Source organism: Molothrus ater, chromosome 1 (assembly GCF_012460135.2).
Source record: "Molothrus ater isolate BHLD 08-10-18 breed brown headed cowbird chromosome 1, BPBGC_Mater_1.1, whole genome shotgun sequence".
Taxonomy (NCBI): domain Eukaryota; kingdom Metazoa; phylum Chordata; class Aves; order Passeriformes; family Icteridae; genus Molothrus; species Molothrus ater.
The window spans coordinates 41,286,317-41,303,806 of NC_050478.2; the positions used below are offsets into that span (position 1 = coordinate 41,286,317).

A 17,490-nucleotide genomic window follows, 5' to 3' on the forward strand; every position below is an offset into this window, starting at 1 on the left:
ATGCTTTTAAATACTGTGTATGTGTTTTAAATGGGTGTCACTACCAAACTCACTGTCAATAGCTAGTCTTACTTAACCAGCTAGAAAATACCATGAGTAAGAGTTCTTAATTGAGACTGGAAAAATCCAAGATAATTACCATAATAGGCTGAAGATCTCTAAGACTGAAGGCTTTAGAAGGCAGAGAAAATTGGGGACATATGTGTTCTGTCTGTAAGATTGCTCTATATAGGATATGGAAAAATGGAAATGACAGGCATTTTGCAATGTACAGTAGCATTCATCATAGAAAGAACATATGCATTTGTTTGTCAGAAGCAATGAAGTAAAAAATGACACTTAATTGGAGCTGACATAAAATGGCCTCATTAGCAGTACAAATAATATATGTGTGTAGCTTGGTTGTCAATAGGAGCAAAACATATTTTTTCTGACAGATGTATTAGTGTCTTTTAAGATTCATGTCAAGTTTTCAGTCAGGTTCACTCATTTAAAGAATGCCTTTTTTTCTTCTTCTTTTTTTTTTTTAATGTGAGAGGTTGAACTGTAAATAATGTGTGTTTCTAGGGTGCTGTGATAACACCAACAATGGACCACACTATGTCAATGCAGCCAGCAAGCATGATGGGCCCTCTGACCCAACAGATGAACCACCTTTCCTTGGGCACAACAGGAACGGTAAGATCACTCTTTCTTTCTCTATTGCACAGCATCTCTTGCTTACTGATTTTTCTAAGGTAACGCATATTACGCTTCTGTTACTTTAGCACACATGAAACATGTAATTACATAACATGCTCTGTTATGCACTTACCCTTCTTTCACCACTGTTCTACTTGATACTAATCTATAGGAACACAATTTTCCAACTTTTTTTTAGTTGAATAAGGTACTTAATACAGTTGCACCTGTACAGTTATTTAACTCTCTATGTTGGCTCTCTTCCTGATCTCTTCTCTTCTGCTGCTTCTTCCTTATCTGCTGAATTTAATTCTAACTCCAGTGTCTCTTCCCACCTCTTTAAAAAATCTCAGTTAAGATCTAAGGGTTCTGTATTTTTTTCTGACAAAACTTAAATATGATGGTTCATTGTTTATTCCTGGCATTTTAAATGTTGCATTCAACAATCAAAAGAAGTAGGAATTACATGGCAAAGTTAATCTCAGCATTTTCCCCTTCATGAAATTGAAGGAAATACTTGGTCTAGTGAGAATTTCTGCATGTGTAATTATTGTGATTCCAAAGCTTGTTTAAAAGTTAAGGCAAGGAAATGGAAAATGAGTTCTGATTATGCTGTTGGGCAACTCCTATGAATTTCTTCCTCTGCCTGTCATTTTCAATTCCGTAACACTTAACAGACATTGTCTTTTGCACTCATTGTCTCACAATCTTAATGCAAACTAGAAAATTCCCAGTTAATGTTCTCTTCTTGCTTGAGACCACTGTTACAGTGCTTACAGTAACAAATCCATCTGAGGAGTCAGGCAAAGGACTCTGAGAGGCAGTGGGTCATCTAGTGGCTGACAATGAGATCCTGAACTCATGTTACTGCAACCAAATGAAAACCTTTCCTTTCTTTTCCTAGCTCTTTATACAGTTTTATCTTTCAAGGTTGCAGCATTCCCTGTGATAATTTGTTAAAATACATTCAGAGGTATACCATAAAGCTTTATGTTTACTATCTGTAAAACTCCTAAGTCATTTTCAGAAAACTTAAAGAGCAAGAAGAGTAAAAAATTGATGAGTGCTACAATATCCATAGGCTTTCCAAACATCTCAAATGACACCCTATTTTATCACATACAAGATTTCTCTTAGATAAAAACAGCATCAGCACCATATTCAGTTTAAATACTCATGCAAGCAGTATAATCATGGATATCATAGAGAGTTTCTTCTGTTGGGAATTTTTCCTATCAGAAATCACAATTTGGGCTGCCAGTAGCAGTTTTGCTGGATGCATCCATCCAGACGTGAAATTCATTCTTCAGCATGTATTTGTTACAGGAAAACAAACAAATAAACAAACAAAAAACATGGGGAACACGAGCTATTTAGAAATTTGATTTATTTAGAGATATTTTTACTTCATTTATTTGGAATTCTGAGTTTTGGTCCAGAGAGAGGAGAATTGAGAGCATAAAGCATGAAGAATTGTGCCAAGTCCAAGCCATACTACTGTGAGAACCTCAGCAGGACTAGGTTTTATGGGAGATAAAAGATATAAATGATACATTTCTATTATGAATATATTTTTCAATTTTATCCTTAAAACTGTGCAACAGAGTGCAATAAAGAGCCACCAGCTACCTTTCAAGAAACCAGCCAGATTTTTTTAGGCAAACAAGACAAAAAGTCACAAATAATTCTGCTCAAATAATTCTACTCACTCTTGGCAGTAACTCTGTCCCAATTTAATTTAAAAGCTTGCAGTATGCAAAGCAGTTTTTATTGGAAGGCTTTCATATGTTCACTTCCTTAGACAAAGCATTTTGCTAATTAACATAACATATTTTTCAGCCGAAACAGACCCCTGTGGTCTCTTAAGTGAGAGTTGACTTCAAAACCACCTCCACACTTGCCTGGTTCAGGATGAATACTGGGTTCCTAAAACATTGCTTCAACAAAAAATCTATTCTCTAGTGAGTGAGCTAGAGAAATAGCATAAGAGTCTATGCATCTTCGTATCTTGTGGGAATTACTCAGCCTTTTGATGTTCCTTAAAACATTGAAGTATTCTGTCCAGGCTGGAGCCATTCCATCTCCCTTCGCAGAGGGAGCCATTCCATCTTCCTTCGCTCTTTAGCTCTGTGGTGAGGCAAGTGACCTGAGTAACAGCAGCCTCTGCCATTTTGTGCCTTGAATCCAAAAACTGGATTTGGGTTTTGATCTCTCAGCCCTGAAGCACACATTAAAGCCCTTGGGAATCCAAGGGGCAGCTGACTCCATCCACTTTTTTATTTGGTCTCCAGCCCAAGGTCAGTGACCAGGTTGGGTTTCATGCTGCTAGGGTGCTCACTTCCAGGTTGGGTTTCATGCTGCTAGGGTGCTCACTTCCATGTGGGAGCTTCCAATTCAGCAGTCAAAACAAAGTAGTTTTCCTATAGAGTCACTTGTGGTCAGCTGCATTTCCCTTGTGCTGGGTAAAGCCTTCCCTCCAAAACCCAAATAATTTTGTTTAGGAAACTATTTGCCATGAATAGGGTCAATAAGTTTTCTTTCTATCCAACCTCCCAAAAAATGCATATTTCATTTCATTTTATTATATTTTTAACATTCTTAATTCTTATCTGTTATTGAATTGCCCACATAAAATTAGACATCTCTGCTATACCAAGCACTCCCCAATCAGGAGGATGCCTAAGCAGGCTATCAAGATGCCTGGAAAAGCTGCAAATCCATCTTTGCTTGATTCCAATGCCAAAAGATGATACAGGGCACTGGAGGGAGAGAGGAGGTAAAGGTGCACCATTTATGGCACCTTGACCCTATATTCCTGTGTTGTGATTTGCACGTCCCAGTTACTGTGCTCTGTGCTTTATCCACCAAGAACATAATTCTTTTTTGCCTTTATGAAAATCAAATTGATTTCTGCCAGTGAAAATAGAGTTTTTGTTGCTGATGAATTGAGAGGCACATGTGCTGCTCTGATCACTTCCCCATTCTGCTTGAAATCTGGAGTTAAGCAGACAATCTGCCAGAGGGGTGATTTCTGTAATATTTATATGTATTTTTCATAGATACCTCTTCACTCAAAAAGAGAAGAAAGCATTTACATGGGTATGTTAGCTGTGGGCAAATTCATAAAGAAAACCTAAGCTTAAATTATGTCAAGATTAGAGCAAGAAAGCAATAGCTCTGAATATTCTGATTAAGGCTGACAACCCAGTCTCAGCTCCTACAGTTGTATTAAAATGAAATTTAATGCCAGAAGGCATAATGTGAAGATAGACAAGAGGTTTAAGGCTTGATTTTTTTTCCTAGTTTATTATTATTTATTATAGTAAGTCTTGTTTTTCCTATGTGATATTCACCTAGGTGAATTAGGTCTGCTATTAAAAAAGGTACTATAGAGGGAGAATAGAGTGTGTGAGTCCGTAAGGGTAGCACTGAAAGAGCAGCATTAGTATGTGTTTAATAATGTATAGAAACTGGAATTGTTCCATCATCAGCCTATCACTCAAAATGTTTCCGATACAGCCATTGATCTGACATCTCTTTTGTAGTTTAATAACATTGTGATTGATGCCTGAGTGGATAGAATACAAAAACCTTTAGAAATGTTAAAACTGAGCAGTTTGATCACTGCTTTCAGTTATTGCTCCTTGGCACTTCCAAGTTTGGCCATCAGCAGCAATAATCTGCCTTTTCGGTGGGAAGCAGATTTGCTTTATTCTTTTTCCTCTGCTTGTCATTCCTGAAGGAAGTTTGCTGTTCTCACTTTCTTGGTTGGGGTTTCCCTCCCCTCCCTGGTGTTAGTATCTATTTCAGACACTGCTTGGGTTCCAGTTTCATTCAATAGTTTGAGGCAGCTGTCTTGTTTTGGAAAGACAGGAGTCTGCTAAGGAAGGCAGGAGCCTCCCCTGAAATGGAGAATGTAAACCCTCCCCACCCCTCCAAATTGCTATAAATTTTAAATTAAGGGGCTCTCAGGCAAAAATATGGGAGCAGGAAATAACAGTTCTTCAATAGAGAAAAGAAAAAAAAATAAAAGGATAAAATAAACAGTGCAGTACACTACAACAACACTGACAGAGTCAGAACTCAACCTGACACCCTGTGGGCCAGGGTGTTGGTGGCAGTCCAATTGCAATTGTGGCTGCAGTCCTCCTGGAGTGTCAGGTGTGGTTCTGTTGGAGCAGGGGATCCTGTAGAGAAGGATGTATTCTTCCTCCAAAGATCCAGTGGAAGAAGAGGCAGCTGCTGTTCCTCTGGGGAATCCAGTGGAGAAGCCGTGCTGGTGTCTCAAAACCTCTGGATTATATCCAGGTAGGAATGCTTGGCTCCTCCCTCTGGGCAGAGCATCTCACAATGGGATGCTGTAGTTCTTATCAGTCATGCAGTGACATTCAATAGCTGTTATCAGCAATGTCCCCTCCCAAGGGAGGTGTGAATGTGGTCACTCAAAGAGAGAGATAAAGCAAACTGCCCACTTGACAAAGGTAATCTGCTATAGAGATGGTAATTGAAAACAGCTTGCATTGCAATCTTCAACAGCAGCCTTTGTTAGTCCTCATAGGCAGAGGGGTAACTCCAGCTTTTTTCCCCTCTCCTTTGGAACTGCCTTAGTGTAGCCTTGTTTCATCTTAAACCTTTGAGCTAATGGGAGAGTGAGTAGAAGCCAGGTTTTTTACTCAAGCTGGTAGTTCAACTGGGCTGCTTAATTGTTCTTCACACTTGATGTTCACTCCACTTTCAGTTTCTAATTTAGAAACTTGATAGGCAACTTACAAAATAAACCCTCCATTGCACTTTTTAAACAACAACAGGTACAAACAAAAAAAAATTCTTTAATTGTTCCAGATACTCTGGAAATGCAGTTAGGTGAAAGAATTGCAATGACATAATGTGGGATCCTGTTGAAACTGCAAACTACCTTAACTCAGCTTTCCTGGTTTATAGTATCACCAGAATTTCTCAGTGGAATAGCAGGCTTGTTATGCAGGTACATCAGTCTTATCTTTCACTTTGTTAGTTCTTTTTGTTGCCAGCAAGGCTTGATGGTATCTCCAGAACCCTTCAATGGAACAACAAGCTTGTTATAGGTTTTTTATCTTTTATTTCCTTTGGATACCCCATGGTCACTGGTGGTTTAAAATGTCACCTGAAGGCCTCAGCAGAATAACTGCTTTGTTAGATAGGATTGCTTTTTTTTCCTGTTTAATCTCCCATTCTATTTGCAGATACTACAGCTACAGGGAGCTGAAACATCATCACATTCCCCTCATGTTCAGATTCTTGTTCAAAAAGTACTCTCTGTTATTCTAATTGTATGTCACAAGGTCCTTGGAGAGCTACAGGAGCAAAGTTTCTTTGCAGTCTTGTGCCTTTCAGGTTATCAGGTGTTAATCTTAGAGCTCTTTTATTTTATTTATTGACTGACAGTTTCAGTTACTGTTTGTGTGGAAAACATAGGATTGAACCCATTTCAAATGAAATAGCCTAGTTCAGGCTGAAACTAAGATCTTCCTTATGCTTTTACTCAGCCAAAGTCCAGGGAAAATGTAAGTGATTAACAACATGGAGCTGTCTGGGGCAGGAGATCCATTTAAGGAGAATTGATTCTGGTTAGAAGGGAGAAGATCAGCATAAATTCTTGTGAGATTTATAAAGAACAAGTAACTCCTCCTGCACCTTTTTTCCCAAACATTCTCTTGAAAGGCAGTTCCAATTTACCTCATGTAATTTGAGATAAAAAGGGGCACTCAGTGAAAAGCACCAGATTCTAAGCAGTCAATAATCATCAGCTCTTGTGTAGATGAGACTCTTTCTGCTCATCTGTTTCAACAGGGGTTCTGCAGTCTGTGTATGACCATAGCTGTGGCTAGATGGTATTTTTGAATGAATAGAGTTTATAAAATCATATCTCTGTAGTGTTCCCCCTTCTCTTCTGAATTCAGCTCTACCTTCCTGCCATTTGTTGGTAGTGGCTTACTGTTTGCCTTTGTGTGCAATGTTCCAATCTTCAAGCCCTCTCATAGGCAGGGAGGGAAAATGTAAAAGGTGAATAAACATAGATGGAGGGAATCCCATTTTTGGTCCACGCACCACTTCATCTGAGCCCAGCAGGTCAGTAGCTTTTATTCTGAGTTAAATTTTACCTTCACACAACACTTCCACAAATGAACAAAGAGCTTTTGTTGCCTCTCTTTGAGGTATCAGCTACTGACTCAAAGTGACATTAGCCCAGATTCCCTTTTAGAGAAGGAATCAACTCCCTGATTGTGGTGATAAAAATACACATCAACACAAAGCAACAGTGATGGATCAGCAAAGCAAAAAGTATCACCCAGAAAAGTCCTAACTAATATAACTTCATTTTCATCATAAAACTAACCTCATTCATATAATTGATTTGCAGATGACTTTACATAACTGTAAACTAGAACATTTAGAGGCTTGTTACTCATATATTTTCTTAAATATGACTGCTGCAGTTCTTTTTGGGATTTCTAGAAGTGCCACCTGGTGAATGGGAGTGCAGTTCAAAGCCACCTCTTCCAAGCATGTTGTTTTTTTATTTAGTGATATCCATGCACTGCATATAAAATGAACTTTTTTATTTTGTAGTAATGAATAGGAGCTAAAAGCCATAAAACTAGTAGCATCTGACATAAATTTAGTGGCCTGCAGAATATCCCCCCCAAAAAGGTTCATATCCCCCCCAAAAAGTCATACTCCCAGAAATTTTTGTTGATATCTCTCCTACAGATGAACCAAGATTGTGAACTAATTTTGCTAACTGCTAGTAGGCTATTTACCTAAATACTTTGAATTTAGAGGAAAAAATATAATGTTCACACATTTTCTTGTGAAATTGTGCTGATTCTATAAATGACAGGGCAAGTTTTGGGGAGAGAAAGAATCTCTTTATTTAGCAGACAGAGAGGTAAAAGAGAGGAACAAATAATCGGTTAAAAAAATCCTGAAAATTATTTTAGGTTTGAAACATCCTGCCACACCTACAACTGACAAACTCAATAAGAGGTGGAAAACAAAAGTACTCTAAATGTCAGGTCTGTCATCTGTATTTTCTTTATATGGTTCTCTTTTGTAAATGTGTTTTCCATTTTTCAATCAAGAAGAGAACTCTTTGCCTTATTAGAATGAAACATGTTTTTATTGTCCTGCCTGTGTTTAAACAAGGCTTGGGTAATTCTGACTGAAATGAGGAATATGCTTTCCAGAGAATAATAAATCCAAATATAAGAGGTGAAGACAAGTTCTGTGGAGGCTCTGTAATACAAGGCAAGTTTGAGGATCTTAGAGGGGTGAAGGGTGCTTTTCAAAACTGTGGCCATGTGAAAAGCAAGTGTCTCCCAGAGGTGCTGCTTCCACAGCTCTTCTCTGCCATGAGCTGGGAAGCAGATCTGCAGTCATTTCTCCTCTTGTGCAAGTGCACATAAACACAGCAAGAAGTCTTGAAATCCTTGAAGAAGCTGTATTGTCAGTGGAAAAGAACAACATGATAAATTATATAGGAAACCAGCTAGTTTATCTTAAGTACTGGCGCAGTCCTTCCCACAATGTCATTTAGGTTTAAGGTGAAGCACTTGGACTGTATCAACTCTCCCAGAGAGGGATGTAAACTGTAGTTGAAAGAAAAGGGTGTGAAGGTGAAAGACAACAGTGGTTTACAACACAACATAGGTGCATGAAGGGTATCCCTGGAAAGGAAAAGAAATTTTAGTGGTGCTAACAACAAGTTTATGAAAATAGAATAGAGAAAGCATAACTTTAATATGTTGCAGAAGACATTGAGAGCTAGACTAGTGTTTGAAATGAAGTTCATTGTTTCAGACATCTAGAACTCAACTGGACTTTAAAATCCTCAGGAGGAATTTCCAGGTGTTGACACAAATCCAGACCAGTGGCTAATAGCCTTTTTTCATCTCCAACCTCTGTTTTTCATCACAAAGAGACATTGTTATTTCAGTTCAAAACAAGTAATATTCATTTAAATACCAGGACTTCAGGATATTATAAAAACTTTCAAAAATGTTTACTGAGCATGACATACCAAGATTCAGAAAAGAGCTGTGCATCAAAATAACATTTTATTTGCAATGTCTGAGGTTTACAGTCAAAGAGTAAACATATGTTGCAACTGACCATTCACAGTATTGTCTTACTAAAAATCATTTGGAACCAAGAGGTAAGATTGATTAATTTCAACATGTTTTGTGTGATTAGTAAGTATACTGAACTCTTTAGATTTTTTTTTTTTTCTTTCCAATAAGATGGGTACATTTTGTTAAGCAAAATGTTTCTGCTCTGAGCAGCAACCTTTGAATTACATTTCCCATGTTCTTTCATAAGGGAAATTTTTTAATTCAAGAGGTATTGGGACTTCACAGAAACACTAGATTGCAAGTGTTGCAGTGTTTTGGAAGATGACCTGTTGCCATGTTACTGAAAACACATACAATGGAGTTGAAAGTGAATTTAATCTGAAAGATGTTCAGTATTTTACATATTTTAATCACAATGGAAGAGATGATAACATAACTTGTGTATTGGACAAAGTCCTGGACCTGCAGCTGCTCACAAAAATAATATTCCATTGAATTTCATTGCCTTTCCTATATCATATCCCACTGAATTTCAGCTCACAATGCATTTCACAGTTAATCCACATAGCTTACCAGATGATTGGCAAACTGGTACCCCAAAGGTTTAAACTTCCTGTAAGACAAATTACCAGTGGTTTTGAGGTATCTTTCTTGTTTTCTTCTGGAAATAGCAGCCTGTTCAGGGTTCACTCATTTGTGAAGCAAGGTTAAATGAAGGAGCTAAAGGTACAGGCTTCATACATTGTGCAAGACACTGGTATCCTGTTTATACAATGATTTCAGCCTGAAGTTCTCAGAAAAGGATAAACTTTGTTCAAATTATTTACGAATCTATAGGGACCTGCTGATGGCAATAACCTCTGTGCCCTCTGCTGGTATTTTATTATCTGTGAATTATGGGTGTTTCTGTGTCAGAGCTCGGAGGCTGTAGAATCTTCTTGCTTCTGAAAGACTCAATTTGGGAGGAGATTTCTGCTATACCTAATATTTACTATGAAACATCTCAGTCAGCACTTTTCATTGAGCTGTAGCAAGGGGTTTGAGAGCAACTGTGTTGAGTGAATTTGGGAGTTTGCTGAATTGAATTGTTTTTCTAGCAAGGTGATGAACTGTTGAACTCAGCAGATTTCTACTGTGTGGCAGAGGTGAGCACCACCTCATCGGGATGGGTCCAGGGAGCGCTCGTATCCAAAGGCACCTCCTTTTCTGGTTCCGTGAAGGACTGCTCTATCCTTCATGACACTTTATGACTTTTGAGTGTGATATAATCACCTGTATGCTTCTAATTTTGCCTTTTTAATATTATTAGTTTACCTTTTCAATATTAGTAGTTGTAATACAGCAACAGAAAATTTAAGACTTTAGTATCTAAGTGTCCAAATTATTGCACATTTGCCACTTCATGACACTTCATGACACTTTATGACTTTTGAGTGTGATATAATCACCTGTATGCTTCTAATTTTGCCTTTTTAATATTATTAGTTTACCTTTTCAATATTAGTAGTTGTAATACAGCAACAGAAAATTTAAGACTTTAGTATCTAAGTGTCCAAATTATTGCACATTTGCCAGCCTCAGCTCCCGGTTTTCCTTTGCTGTGTTTCCCTTGGGGGTTTCTCTTAAATCAATATAATATTTATATGACACAAACTGATTTCACTGATGCAAGAGCTTCATGCTGTTTGTATTCTCTGGCTTTTTAACCACAGCTGTGTGTAGTGTTTGCAGAATAGACCAAAGGTGCTATGATTTCCAAAGTGATTTTTTTTTTCAACCGCTCAGGCACCTGACTGCTCCCTTCCTCCTCTTTAATGTAATTTTGCTCTGCTGTCAGCCTTTTCCACCTGAAACATCTGCATTTGACTGAAAAATGAGTTGTATTTGTTCTTTTTTCAATTACTATTTTTGAAGGTGCAAACCAGTGACAAAAATACAATAACAAGGGGAAGTGTCAATTGGGCTATGATGGTATTCCCACAGATAACCTTGCCTAGTTTATCCACAGAATCAAAATTGGTGCTCAAAATCTTAGTGTTCAAACATAACTTTTTAACAAAAGCTATTTTGCTGACTTTCTTTTAACATACAAATGCTCCTAACTAGCTTTAGTACAATTGATTTCCTCTGAAGACAATGGACTTATCTCAGAATCTTTAGTTTTCTCGAAATAAATGGCTGTTCCAACAAAATGGCCGTAATTTGATTGATTGGTATTATTTTCCTATACACATTCTATAAGATTATTGTATTACATTAAGTTTATCCATAACTAAAAAATGCAAGTAGCAACAATTTCAGATTTCCTTGATGTCTTAGGGGACATAAGGAAATAGTAGCGAAAAATTCCACTCAGTGTGTGGCCATTGGTTGAAGAAGTAGGTTTCCTTATTTTATTTGCACCTGAACAGTACTGAGAGCAGAAGACCACTGACCTTGCTGAAATCTTTATCCTTTGTTTAAAACTGAGTGTAACAGAGTTGGAAATCCGAAAATGATTGATGGAAAAATTTACAGTAATTAATCTGCAACAGAAGGCAAAGAAAATAATACATTTCAAGGCTTATAAATCCACTTTTGTCTTTCATTAGTTTTCATACAAATGTCATGAGCAGTGTTATTTTTTTTTTTGCGTTTCAAAACAGAAAAATATGGCTTAAGCACCATGGCATCATCTTGAGCTTATTTTTAATATTAGGATTTTTACTTTACTGCATACACTATTGGATATGTGTTCCAAGGACTCTTAATTATATGATTGCAATTACAAGTTTGGCATAGAAGTGTAAAGTATTAATGTCTCTTGTCTGTAATTGTTATACAGAGATCTTTGCAGGCAGAGTTGATCCTATTGTAAGCTAAGAAATTTCAGTACTTACTGATAGTTTGAAGCACTTATTTTTTAGGCAGTTCAGTTAGTTCAGTTTATGAAGCTATGGCATTTCTATGGAAGTATTTTAACTCCCTCTGCACACATCCTGCAGATTTATGCAAACATTTCTTCTTTTTCTTTATTTTTTCCCTAAGGTACAAATTATACAGGAGGGAATCTGTAGCATTTGCTTTTCCTCCCAAACACAACAGGACTCCAGTCTTTTCAGAGACATCCTGAGGCAGAGAACAATTGACAAATAGCAACAGCAGCACCTATAAAGCATTTTATATCATCAAGGTGTTTTAAAAAATATTAATTAAACTTATAGCATCACTTGAATAAATAACCATTTATTTAAGAACTTCTTAATGCAAGTTCTTCAATTCCCTTTGAGGTAAATTACGTCTGTACAGTGTAGCTTTTCTTAGAGTATGGGCAGCAGCTCCTGTTCTAAACCCAGGGATGCTCAGCTGTACATTTGAGGCAAAGCCCAGAGTCCCAGTGTGATGGACTGCCATAAGCTGTTCTGGTCAAGGCAGCTGAACTAATTGGCCCATTCTTCTCAGTAAGAAAAGAGAAGATTTTACCAGTTGAAGTTACATTTGGCTTTACTGCGTAGCAGTGAATCTTAATTGCTTCTTGCTGAATAGTGTGTAACAATCTGTCCTCTATATTAATAATAATGAAAAAAGTATTTTAAAACAGTATTTTGCACTTAACTCAGTGTTCTAAATTCCCATACCAAATTATATCATGAATGTCAAATTTTGGCATTTGTATTTCCCTGAGTTCACTAGCAGTATGGACAGCTGTGTCTTGGTGGTTGTATTTAATGTTTTTAATCTTGCTCTGTTTTCATCTTCATGCTCCATGTAGTGTTTCTCATGATCTTCACAACAAACAAAAAGAGTTCCAGTCCTGAGGCAAGGATGACAGTTAAGCAGATGCTGTTTCAGTTCACAATTACCATTCCTTCCAGGCTGTTAGGGGATATTACAGCTGGGCAGGCTGGCAAACCATCCCCCGCACACACCCTCCCATCTTAAGATTAAATTCGTTGTCCCTGACTTCAGCCACTAAGTGTGAGGAATCTGCAAATGCCCTTATTCAGCTTCAGCAATAGCCAGTTTTATGCTTTCTAAGTGTTAACTCTGCTAATTTGTATTTCAGCAGTGTGGCCTGTGAGTTCAGTGTAACACTTGTATGTCAGCAGCGATCCTTCTTTGTAAGGTGAATCATGCAAAGTCCTGTGGCTTTAAAGTGCTGATATAAATTTATTTGACAGAAAAATGGCCACTTTGTCATCTCTGTCATATTCTTGGACAAGGAAATCTGTGGTGCAGTTAGGACTTTGTGCAAATATTTGCACAGCACTTAATCTTTTTTTTTTTCCCATATATTGTGTATAAAAGGAAAGGAGAAAGGGAACATTATGCTGATCAGTGAGTGCCAGTACAGAATGAAGATGTCTGAGCTTTCCAGTCAGTCCATGTGCCAGAGCCAGAAGTGCATCAAAGAACCAGAATGGATAACCTAGCCTAGAAATAGATACTCTGCAAGATCCTCCTGAGAAGAACAATTTCCTGACTAGGCTGGCATTTAGAAGAGGCCAGAATTGCTTGCCTGTACAGGCTGGGGTGCATTTGTTCAGCATTTGTTCCTTTTCGCATGATTGGAGCAGAGGGATCAGAAGAGCTCACTGAGGACTCCTGTTAGGGCCTGTGTGGAATATTTTAAATATATGCCTTTAAGGAAAGCTGAAGATGATTGAATTTCAGTTTGATAGCTGTAGATGGGCTTTCTCAGCTGTGGTTCTTATTTTTTTTCTGGCACTGTATGTTTCATCCATGCCTTGTCACCAATAATATTTAAGAGAAATACATCTCTCACCTTTGCCTCCTGATCTCATGATGAAGGGAGGGGTTGAAAATGTTCTTTTAAAGCACATGGAGGGGAAAGTGTTACAGCCTTTCTTTCTATTCCCAAGTGGCAGTATCTGAAGCATTCCCAAGTATCTGTAAAGAATCAGTGGTATCCTATAGAGGAAAGCTAAACCTGCCCTAATACAGATTTGGGAGAGTACAGGACACTCTCTCCTGCTGACCTTATCAGTTATTATAGTTTTGCTGTCATTGACAGAAATGTTCCGTTAATCTGGAATTCCATTTGAGAGGATGGAGTATGGTAGATTTTTTGGTCAGTTTTAATGTTCCAGAGTGATTTATTATGTGAAATTAATATATTATTTACAGTATATCTACACCTCTGACTGTGCATTGTGACACAGTCAAGGAATCTTGTTCTCTCTTAGAACACCCATCTCCAAGCTCTATTCATTTTATTTGCCATCTGGAGCATCTATCTTGTACCATTTTCAAGCTGTTACTATGCAGCCACTGAAAAAAGGATGAAAAACTGTCTCTAAACTTTGTATTTCATTCAGATATAAATTTGAAAAATTCTATGACAACAGGATTAAACATGTAGGAATTGCATATTGAAACATCTTAGAGGATATTCCAGACCATCCTTCTGTAAATGGAGCAGTGCATCTCTTGGTACATTTTTTTGTTTCCTCTCCTTTATGACAAGTAGCTCATCAGTCTATAGCATTTCCTTTCTCTCTCTCTTGAAATGGTTTTTAAATGTGCACTGCTGCAAAACCTTCCTTAGAGCCAGTCATGACTGGGAATTTTCTGTTTTCCCCTCTGCCCAGCCTTATCTTTCTTTATCTTGAATTTGCCTTTGGGGCCAGACTTACCCATGTTTCTGAGCTGGATGCAAAGTTTCTCAATCCCTCACTCCCAGGTCTGCTCCCACCCCAGGGAAGCACAACCTCGCAGTGCTTGTGAGTGACACCGTAATACATTGCCTGGATGAGAGCTGACAGTGCTCTGAGAAATATGACAGTACCTCTGCCCTTGATCAGGCTTCCCATTTGAAAGTTTTCATTTTGGTAATTACATCCTTCCCAGATAGTAGCCCTAGTCATTGATCATACTAATATCATTATAACTGATTCCTGTAAGTCACCTTTTAAAGACACTTTCTATGGTTTCTTTTCCCCCTATATCTTCTTCCTCTGCAGTCACAGGATAAGACTTTTTCTGTCTACCCTTCATCTGATTGATTGGAAATGCCAAATACTTCCTTTAGGTATGGCCTGCTGATATACACATCACATTTCTCCCCTTGGGATCTTAATCAGAACAAGTAATGGCCTTTAGCTTTTCTCATTAGCAAAATGGAAAAGCACCATACCCAATCCATTAGAAATACAGCACTGTAATATGAATTTATAGGAAAATGGCTGCATGCCAGCAGACAGGGAGTGAGTTTACCTTAAAGGATTTTCAGGGAAAAAAAAAGAAAAAAGAAAAGAAAGAAAAAGTCACCCTTTCTGTCTGGCTTGCAAACAGTTTGAGCCATTACTTATCATGCCTGTCTGTCAGACATTTTGCTGTTGCTACTTAAGTGCTGTTTGGACATCTCTGTCATAGAAAGGGCATTCATAAGGAGGAAATATGGGTGTTTGAACATGTATTTATATTTTCCCCAATCTTGATTCCCTTCCTGGATTATTCTCCTCATAATCTCTATCAGAATTACAGAGAGAGGTGAGGAAATTATGAAGATTTTGTTATTTTGCTTTGCTTCTATTTTTTCACAGAATATGCTAACTGAAAAAATGTATCAAGAGCAACCATTTCAGCATACTCGTCTATCAAGCTGAGAGTGCTGCTACACTTTTTTTAGCCCTGTCTAAAACTATTTACAATCAGTACAGTGAGAGCAAGGACAAGATTGATTAAGAGATTTTTTTTCTCCAATGATGGGAATTGCTTTATACTTGGTCAGGTCTTTATTAGCCATAGAAATTATTAAAATTCATACATCAGCACTGAAAACTTTCAGTGCTTGTATTTCTAGAACTGTAAGAAAGTGTTAAAGCACAAATCCATACCAAATGATAATTGTATATAATTTGAATGCATATGAGGTGATTCTGTCTCCTTTGGAAAGCTAGCAGTGAAAGAACCCAAAGAACAGGCTTGGAATGTTGCTATTCTGCCAGCACTAAGACACATCTGTTTTACTGGCCCCTTCAAGCATTGCTCATGTTATTCCTGGTAAAATAACTACTAAGCATACCCATAAAGCTCTATTTAATAGTGTCCTATGAAAAATGAGTACTTGCACTTTTTTATTTTTCAAACAAACCTCATGTTTGCTATGTGTTAAGTTGCTCACCTGTACAAAGCGAGAGTTAAAGCTGAAGCATCAGGCTTGTGATCTTGGCTACTTCACTTATGGTTCATCAGCTGTGTTGATCACTCTTCCCCAACAAATCAGTATCTAATAAGTTAAGAAAATACAATAGGGAAATAGTATGAAAGACCTTCAGGAGTCAAATACGGGAGGTATTCTAAAGGAACCTCTCTCTAGGAGACAAATTAGTGATTAGATGATAAGACAGGAAGGCTTATGGCAAGGAGGGATGGCTATTTTTTGAGGTATTGGGATTTTTATTTTTTTTTCCTTCTTGCATTTTCTGTTTTGCTCTGCTGGTTTTCATTGTTTTGTTTCATCTGTTTCATTGTTTGTTTCAATTTTTAAAAAAATTTTTGGTATCTTCTTTACCTCTTCCCCTTATCTTTTGGATGAAACAATGACAAATTAGGAGAGATTCTGTGTAATTTTTATTATGCAAGTTTAGGAGTTCAACATTGTTAGCAGATCATTACATGGTAGATAAGCTGATGACATAACAGTATAGTTCAGTCCACTCTACTAAAAGTCAAGGTTTCTCCTTTACTTTTATAGTCCTATTGCTGATATGATCCAATGTGTCTCAGAGGTCCTCCCACAGCTGATCGTTTACATACCAAGGGGCAGACTGTAATATTCTTACACAGTCACACTTTATCAGTAGGGCATTGACTTTAATTTTAAGGTGATCCTTCTTCCACAAGAATTTCAAGAGTGTGTGGAAAGTGGAAAAGGAAGATTTCCCCAGAAATGCTCACTATTACCATCTTCCATAGCCCTGCCATGTAAGCAAAGCTAGTGATCATGTAAATACATTTCAAGATTTTGACATAACAGTTTTTATGCCAATGAGAAGCAATATTTTGTACCGCATCACTTTAAAATACTTTACTTTAGGTGCACTGAAGTTGGCATCAGCCATTAAATGTTAGTATTCTCTAGTATCCCCACCCTATCCAAATACAAATATGGCTTATCCTTTTGCTGAAGTTGCAGATAGATGAAGAGTTGGCCAAGCAACACTCATGGTTTCTAGTTTGTGGGAAATCAATCTTATGAAATTTGGTTTCATTCTGATTCATCTTCTAAAAACTCAGAACAAACCAGAAAGATTCTCCCTTGAGCCAGAAATTCCAAGCAGAATTTAATTTTCAGAAACAATGCCTCATGTTGTTCCCAATACAAAATCTAGTCTGCAAGACCTTGGCAGCTGCCAACTGGCTTAAATGTCCATCTTGGTTTCTGTCAGTTCTCAGGCAGCAGCTGCAAAACACTCCCAGGATTTCATGTTCCAGAGCAGCCTCAGCATGTCCAATGCTTTGGGCAGGCTTCCAGACCTCCTATTGGGTCAGCTTACAGGTCTGCTTACTGAGGGCCAGATCAGTCTGGCAGCCAAGTCAGAAAACCCCAGGAATGTTACTTTGGTGAGGCAACTTGGTGGGATTGTCCTGGGAAAAAAAGCAGGGTACTGGCTTGAAGACTGAAGAGGTAGTGCCAGTTTCCAGATGTGTAGGAAGAGGTAAGGACATCCCAGAGCTTCACATGAGGGCTGAG

General features: G+C 37.8%; 1 protein-coding gene across 2 annotated transcripts in view; it reads left to right on the forward strand.

Annotated features, from left to right (window-relative positions):
- The window catches only part of RBMS3 (RNA binding motif single stranded interacting protein 3), a 705,920-nt gene that overhangs the window by 665,361 nt on the left and 23,069 nt on the right, over nucleotides 1-17,490 (forward strand). For both annotated transcript variants that reach the window (XM_036406615.2, XM_036406614.1), the window contains one exon: nucleotides 568-678. In XM_036406615.2, the coding sequence (XP_036262508.2) occupies nucleotides 568-678 (111 nt within the window). The remainder of the gene's footprint in view (nucleotides 1-567; nucleotides 679-17,490) is intronic.